This window comes from Berghia stephanieae, chromosome 2 (assembly GCF_034508935.2).
Source record: "Berghia stephanieae isolate SIO BIC M18660-M18661 chromosome 2, UCSD_Bste_1.3, whole genome shotgun sequence".
Classification (NCBI taxonomy): Eukaryota; Metazoa; Mollusca; class Gastropoda; order Nudibranchia; family Aeolidiidae; genus Berghia; species Berghia stephanieae.
The window spans coordinates 47,782,773-47,791,294 of NC_088361.1; the positions used below are offsets into that span (position 1 = coordinate 47,782,773).

General features: G+C 34.6%; 1 protein-coding gene across 1 annotated transcript in view; it reads left to right on the top strand.

The window, feature by feature from the left end:
* LOC144965042 (uncharacterized) overlaps positions 1-6,262 on the top strand; it is a 12,435-nt gene extending 6,173 nt beyond the window's left edge. The window contains exons 2-4 of the mRNA XM_078899919.1: positions 884-964; positions 1,996-2,058; positions 3,275-6,262. Of these exons, the coding sequence (XP_078756045.1) occupies positions 3,281-3,961 (681 nt within the window). The 5' untranslated portion in view covers positions 884-964; positions 1,996-2,058; positions 3,275-3,280 and the 3' untranslated portion in view covers positions 3,962-6,262. The remainder of the gene's footprint in view (positions 1-883; positions 965-1,995; positions 2,059-3,274) is intronic.
* Positions 6,263-8,522: the final 2,260 nt, after the last annotated feature.

Consider the following 8,522-nt stretch of genomic DNA (forward strand, 5'->3'; position numbering starts at 1 on the left):
AGGGGGCTTCTCGCAAATTTGCGGAATGGATTAAGAGTGTAGAAAATTATAGCTTGCTCAACAATTATAATGATGCAAACCAGATAAAAATTGCGTTAATGACAGCAAAGGGTCCAGTCGGTGATTTTATTGTTCACTGGCAAAAGGAAAATTCGAATAATATTCATACTTTGAAAGCTGAGTTAGCTGGTCATTTTTCAAATCTCACTAGCCCAGAACAAGCAACAAATCTGTTAAGGCAGATTAAACAAAAGCCCGGTGACACAATTACTGCATTCAATCAAAGATTGCTTAATCTCGCATCAGAGGCATTTGCAGATGTTAGAATGGATCTAGCGGAAACTAAAACTCTCGTGGAGAGACAGTTAGTAAGTTATTTTGTAGACGAACTGTTAGATGATGGAATGAAATTTAGGATATTGAGAGAAAGTCCACAAACGTTAGATGCAGCTTTGAAAATAGCTATAGGGGAGCAATATTTAAGAAGAAGATTCGTTTCTCGATTTTCTTCTAATGTTCGTAAAGAAGAGGACATGGAAGTCCAATATATGAGAACAAAAAATAAAGTATGCACAATATGCGGCAGGCAGGGACATATAGCTGTTAACTGCAGAAGAAGGGATATTAATGTAGTGATTATGACCTAAGAAATATAAATCAGACTATACGATGTTACGTTTTTTGCTCATTCATTCCATTTTTTTCTTATTCATTCCACATGCCTTTTCTCATTCATTCCATATGTTTTCCTCATTCATTCTATATGTTTTTATCATTCATTCCGTATGCTTTTTTTTCGAATTCATTCCATTCGTTTTCTTCATTAATTTCACATGTTTTTTCTCATTATTCCCGCATGTTATTTTTTTCATTTTATATCTAGACATGGCATCCTTTCCCAACAAATCTGCTTTATTCTGCCAATAGCACTTTTGTACCAGTGAGCTACAACCAATCCACCAATGTGAGTAAATACAAGTACGAGGTTAGGCTGAAAAGTTTTGAAATTTTGTATAACTCTCTAATAAAAATATTTTAAAATGGAGCTTTTTTTTATAGCGCAATATAAACTAAACGTGCTCAAAACCCAAGGAAATAAATAACAATGGGAATTAGAGTATAAGCTCCAATTTAAGGTGGATAAACAAAAAAATGGTTTTGTTTATTCACCTTAACGACTTGAGTTTGAGTTTTTATATACAGCAATATCCACTAAATGTGCTCAAAGCGCCTTACAAGGGGCCCCTGGCCAACAGCAACACTTAACAAGTAGGTAGGGACATGACGCCTATTAGGCGATATTACAATTTTTTGGACATTATTATTATTATTATTATTATTATTATTATTATTATTATTATTATTATTATTAGCATTATTATTAGTATTATTATCATCATCATCATCATCATCATCATCATCATCATCATCATCATCATCATCATCATCATTATTATTATTATTATTATTACTACTACTACTACTACTACTACTACTACTACTACTACTACTACTACTACTACTACTACTACTACTACTACTACTGTTATTATTATTATTATTATTATCATCATCATCATCATCATCATCATCATCATCATCATCATCATTATTATTTTGTTATTACTACTACTACTACTACTACTACTACTACTACTACTACTACTACTACTACTACTACTACTTACTACTGTTATTATTATTATTATTATTATTATATTATTATTATTATTATTATTATTATTATTATTATTATTATTATTATTATTATTATTTATTATTTATTATTATTATTATTATTATTATTATTATTATTATTATTATTATTATTATTATTATTATTATTATTATTATTATATTATTATTATTATTATTATTATTATTATTATTACAGCTATGATCACATTGGGTCACGCATTATCTTGATGCGTAAAAAATAATGGCTTAATTATTGACGTCTATTTTTCCTACTTCCTTTGATCCATTTCCCCCCAGACATGGTATCGTACGACAAACAACAATTGTCAGAGATCCCCTACACAGGGAAACTTCAGAAATGTACGTTAGCAGCAGGTCTGAGGTTCGATCCCCAGTCGAGGTCGACTGATTTTTTGGGATGTTTTTTTTTCTTGTTTTTCTTTCTTGTTTTGTCTGGCACGTATCATACACACTTGTTCAGATTTTTTATCTTATACTGGTGCCTGCTCCTTAATTTCTTAATTTGTACATTAGCAACAGAGAACATAAGAGTTAACGTTTATTTTTAGGTAATTGCCAATATGATAGATATACATGATGATAAAATGTCCAATTAACTCAATAATTTCGAATCAAATACGGTAAAATCAATTGTAAACAAAATAATAATGATTTTTATAATAATAATAATAATAATAATAATAATAATGATAAAAATAATAATAATAATAATAATAATAATAATAATAATAATAATAATAATAATAATAATAATGATAATAATAATAATAATAATAATAATAATAATAATAATAATAATAATAATAATAATAATAATAATAATAATAATAATAATAATAATAATAATAATAAGTCTATTATTTAGTTAATTATCAATTAATTAAATTAATAAAATCAAATTAATTCATTCATTTATCAAATACCTTTTTTAAAGAAAAGAAGAAAAATAAACTCATAAGGTTTAAGTGGGCAACGAATAAACACATTCAGTTTGTGGTCAAGTGTTATGACATCGCTTTCGGATCGGAATGTCCTGGGTTCGGTGCCTTGCTCGGCGCATAGTTGAATCCTTGGAAAAGGCTCTTTACTCACATTCATTCTCTCACCGCAGTCATGTGTAAAATGAGTACCTGGCCATTTACAGCGTTGTCTCTGTCCGGAAAAAAATTGTAAATATCACCTGACAGGCGTCATGTCCCGTTGGTGATGGTTGTGGTTGCAGTAGTGGTAGAGTAGTAGTAGTAGTAGTAGTAGTAGTAGTAGTAGTAGTAGTAGTAGTAGTAGTAGTAGTAGTAGTAGTAGTAGTAGTAGTAGTAGTAGTAGTAGTAGTAGTAGTAGTAGTAGTAGTAGTAGTAGTAGTAGTAGTAGTAGTAGTAGTAGTAGTAGTGGCGGTGGTGGTGGTGGTGGTAGTAGTAGTTGCAGCAGCAGCAGCAGCAGTAGTAGTAGTAGTAGTAGTGGTTATGGTAGTGTGGTGGTGGTGGTGGTTGTATACGACGTTGAGTCTGTTACTCATATCTCATAATTGACATCTCTCCCATCTTCTATCCACTTCTAGACACCTATGTTATCCCGGAGATCGCAGAGGCCACCATCAATATTTGATCAACCTTTCAAAGAGGACAACGAGACGAGACTCCTCTTGATAGGTGGAACGGGCCAAGGGAAAAGCTCCACAGGGAACACCATCCTGAGATATCGAGCTTTTCAAGCTTTCGGCGGTGGACAATCTGTCACCAAAAGTTATAAAATCGGTTATGCCAAAATCAAAGAACGCTGGGTGAAGATCGTTGATGTCCCAGGTTTCGCGGACACAGAAGAATCAACTGCTGCGGGTCAAAATAACCTGGTGAGCAATGAACTGGCCAAGGTGTCTGAACAATTTCCTAAAGGATTTAACGCTTTGTTGATGGTGTTGTCGTATAAAGATAGACTGACTTGTGAAAAGCAAAATTTTGTAAGGTCTGCTTTGCGGCACTTTGGTGCAAGTTTGTTGAAAAGCTACGGCGTGTTGGTGCTAACACACGGAGACGCGGTTATCCGTGATTTTGGGCCAAGCGCAACTCTCAAGCAAGCAGTCGGAAGTGGCTTTGGACAAGTTGCGAACATTTGCGGTGGGCGGTGTGTTGTGTTTAATAACGCTACCGACAACGAGAATACGAAACAGTTTCAGGTGAACAAGTTACTCGACGTCGTTGATAATATGCAGACAAGTGGTAGTCGTACTTTAAAGCTGGGTCGGTAAATTCTTCGACTGGTTTAAGTTCCACGATTTCTCTGATTAGAGCCGAACTCGACCATCTCAATAGGATTTTTAAAAAAGAACTTTAAAAATCGAAAGTATTTATATAGAGCAATATTCTCTAATGTAATCAAGGCGCTTTACAAGGTGGTCCAAGTTAATAGCAACATTTAACATGTAGGACGAGTCGCAACGCTTGTATGACATTTGTTCATTTATTTTCGACAGAGAACCCCCTCTTTTATACGGCGCACACCAAAGCTCTGTGGTTGGTCTTGTTTTATTTACTATAAACACTCAACCCTATGAATTAACGAAGAGCACGGTCAATGTCATGTTATGAAATTACAAAGGCTATGATCTGTGTCAGGTTTTGAGTTTACGAAGGCTACGGTCAGTGTCAGGCTATGAGTTTAAGAAGGCTATAATCAGCGCTAGGCAATGAGTTTACAATTACAAAGGCTGCGGTTAGTGTCAGGCTATGAGTTAATGAAGGCTACGGTCAGTGTCAGGCTATGAGTTTACGAAGGCTACAGTCAGTGTATGGCTATGAGTTTACGAAGGCTACGGTCAGAGCCAGGCTATGAGTTTACGATGGCTAGGGTCAGTGTCAGGCTATGAGATTATGAAGACTACGGTCAGTGTCAGGTTATGAATTTGCGAAGGCTACGCTTTGAGACGGCGACTCTCAATTGGATTCAATAGCCTGATGTCACGTCGCCCAGCAACGAACAGCTTGGTTCTAAACAAAGAACAACGGTACTTTTTATTCTTCATGATGGCTAGAACATTTTTTCACATCTCATGTGATCAGAATGTATGAAAGTCAAAACATGATCAGATATAATGTTTTATAATGTTTTACTCCTCTGGATACCCTTTTATGCTCCTCGGAGAAGTATATTTCATAAGAGCATCCGCCATTGTTTCACTAGTTTAGAACCAGTTACTAAGTTACTATGCGTCATTATGAAGGAATTGACGTCACGACTGTTGAAGCCTATAAAGATCTGATTCACTTTGAACTCTAGGGAACCCGGATAGCTCAGCTTTGGTTCGATCTGACGTGATACAGGATTGGACGATGGGTCACATTGATAAGTGGACGTGTTGATTTATGCAGGTCTGACATCCCAACCCACTTGTGGGCCTAGTTTAACATTATTGTAATGGACACTATTTTGCGTCATTTTTTTTTTGTGATTTCCATTACAACAATGTCCGTAAGGAATTGGGTCATCAGACCTACGTACAAATAAGTGCACCTCGGTGAAGTAGATCTCCGTTGCAGGGTGGTCATTGAAAATAAATTATTATGCGGACGTTGTGGGTTTTCCCTTTGTCAACGAGCAATGTAACACTTAAGTCAAATTCATCGTCCACGAGTTATTTAATTAGCCTGTTTACTGCCGATCTACTGAAAAATGTCTATTTAAAAACTTGGCCAGAAAACTCGTCCTTCAAATGTCGATCGCTGCAAAAGCTCTCAAACCTGGGACTTTAATTAAGACTTCGCGAGGTCCCAGAGTGTACAGGTTTTCATAAACATCTTCATGCGTAAGCTACTCAGAATAAAATGGATAGATAGAAGTAAAAATGAAGAAGTATGGAAAAGAACACAGAAGAAACCAGTGGGAGAGGAAATAGGAAGAAGACGATGGAGGTGGATTGGACACACCCTTAGAAAAAAATTACTCAACTATAACAAAGGGAGTATTGGACTGGAACCCTCAGGGCAGAAGATCAAGGGGAAGGCCACGAGAAACATGGAGAAGAAGTGAAGAAGCTGATATACAGAGAAGTGAGAAGACATGGAACGAGATAAAAAAAAGTTAGTTCAGGATAGAGAAGAATGGAAATTGTTTGTCTGTGCCGTATACCCTGACCCAGGGTGAAAAAGGCAATGATGATGATGATGATGATGATGATGATGATGATGATGATGATGATGATGATAATGGTGATGATGATGATGATGATGATGATGATGATGATGATGATGATGATGATGATGAGGATGATGATGATGATGTCCCAGGATTGAGAGTTTTTACTTAATTTAAATCGATCGATAATTGAAGGGCGAGTTTTCTAGCCAAATTTTTTAATACGCACAATTCTGGAGTACGGAAGTTAACTGAATGAGAAGGAAAATATGAGCCATCAAAATCTTATTCGTCTTTTTAAAATGTAATCTTATTTCACTGTGTATAACTGTATTGTTCTGATTTATGCATGATGACTGTCATGATTCTTGGTTGTATTGATGATGGAATTATAGGAAGCATTGAATGGAAATATGCAGAGATGTGTTAGATGTCCTATTGTTATTGCTATTGTTGTCATTATTAATAGTATTCTTACTATTATTCTTCTTCTTATTATTATTATTATTATTGTTATTATTATTATCATCATCATTATCATTATTATTATTATTATTATTATTATTATTATTATTATTATTATTATTATTATTATTATTATTATTATCATCATCATCATCATTACTATTAATAATAATAATAATAATAATAATAATAATAATAATAATAATAATAATAATAATAATAATAATAATAATAATAATAATAATAATAATAATAATCATTATCATCATAATCATAAGTGGGTTATCAGACCTACAAAGTAGTATACGTTGATTGAGAAAACTGTTATGGTTATCATTGGTCAATAGCCTAATTTAATCTCTTAAACTTTAACTAGAACAAGTATCTATTCGTGTATTGATATTTTTAATCATTTGTGCTGTTATGCGGTCTTGAAGTAAGGCACTCGCTTTCGGATCGAAAGTCCTGGGTTCGAGCCTCGCTCGGTGCTTAGCTGAGTCCTTGGAAAAGATTCTTTATTCACATTCTCTCATCGTACTCAGGTGTAGAATAAGTACCTACCTGGCCGTTAACATCGTTGTCTCTGTTGGAAAAAAAATGTATTATCGTCATGTCTCGCTCTATATGTTACGTGTTGCTGTAGATCAGAGACCCCTTGTAAAGCGCTTTGAACACATTTAGTGGATATTGCCCTATATAAAAGCTCAATGTTATTAATCGTTGATTTATTTATATATATATATATATATATATATATATATATATATATATATATATTATTTTTTAATATTTACCACAATGTTTGAGACAGTCTACATTAATGTTTCAGGCCTAATTAGCCATCGTCAGGACTGTGTGTTACATGAGTTTGGTTTGTTGACTGTGTGTTACAGTCAACAAACCAAATTCATGTAACACACAGTCCTGACGATGGCTAATTAGGCCTGAAACATTAATGTAGACTGTCTCAAACATTGTGGTAAATATTAAAATAATAATTCGCTCCATTGCTACATGTCGAGCACTTTTCGTACCATATTTGTATCAAACACGATTCAATATATATATATATATATATATATATATATATATATATATATATATATATATATATACTAGTGATCAAAAGAAAGTATACACTTGTTTTATCTACAGAATTAGTATGAAATATTGTTCTGGTTTATTAAAAACCTATGTGTAATCATAGTACTATCATTTATCTTTCATTTTGTTAGAATTTATAACGTTTATGGTTGATCTTGTATGCAACATAGACTTTTTAAAACATGATCTTCAAAAAGGGAAGTAACAAGCCAAAACATACACTATAATTTTGACAAACAATGACATTTTAATAAAATTACTTGTGTTCAATTCCTTTGAAGTGAAGGTGAATCTAATTCAATCAGTAACGAGTATGTCACCCGTTCGCTCCAATCACAGCATTGCATCTCCTACGCATGGAATTGGTCAATCTGGCCAGCTGGTATTGAGGAATGTTATCCCAAGCTGTTCTTATGGCGTGTAACAGTTGTTCATTTTTCGGGTCTAATGAACGAACTTGGGGGCCGATTATGTTCCACATATTTTCTATCAGATTTAGATCGGGGGATATTGCAGGCCACAGGATGATAACGTTCACAATATTTGCTGCTATAAAATCCCTTATTACAATAGTTCGGTGGGTTGGTGCATTGTCGTGTTGAAGTTAAAATTTAGGATGTTCATGAAAAAATGGAATAACATAGGGCTGTAAAACGTGCTGGATGTACCTTGCACCGGTTAGGGATACATCTACATGGACTAAAGGTGTCCTATACTCTCTGCTTATTCCACCCCACATCATGACTTGTCCATATCCTCTGTTTGGGGATTCCAAGACACAAGAATCGTAAAATCTTCGGTAATCTACCCTCATTTCTTCCAATCATACTGAAGATGGGCCAGCAAGAAGAGAATAAATGACCACGCATGCGTTGTCAGCGCAGATGAGCACGGGCCCACTGAAGACGGGCCAACCGCTGATGTGCTCTAAGAAGTTGTCGCATCAACGGACGTCTTGCGATAATGTCATGCTCTCTAAGTCTGCGTCGAACAGTGTGTAGACTAATTCGTGCACCTGGGAACTCTAGCGCAGTTTCAGTCGCCGTCCTAAAACAATCCCGTAGATGCGTATAAAACGGTCCTCACCTTGTGTTGTTACTCGTGGCCTG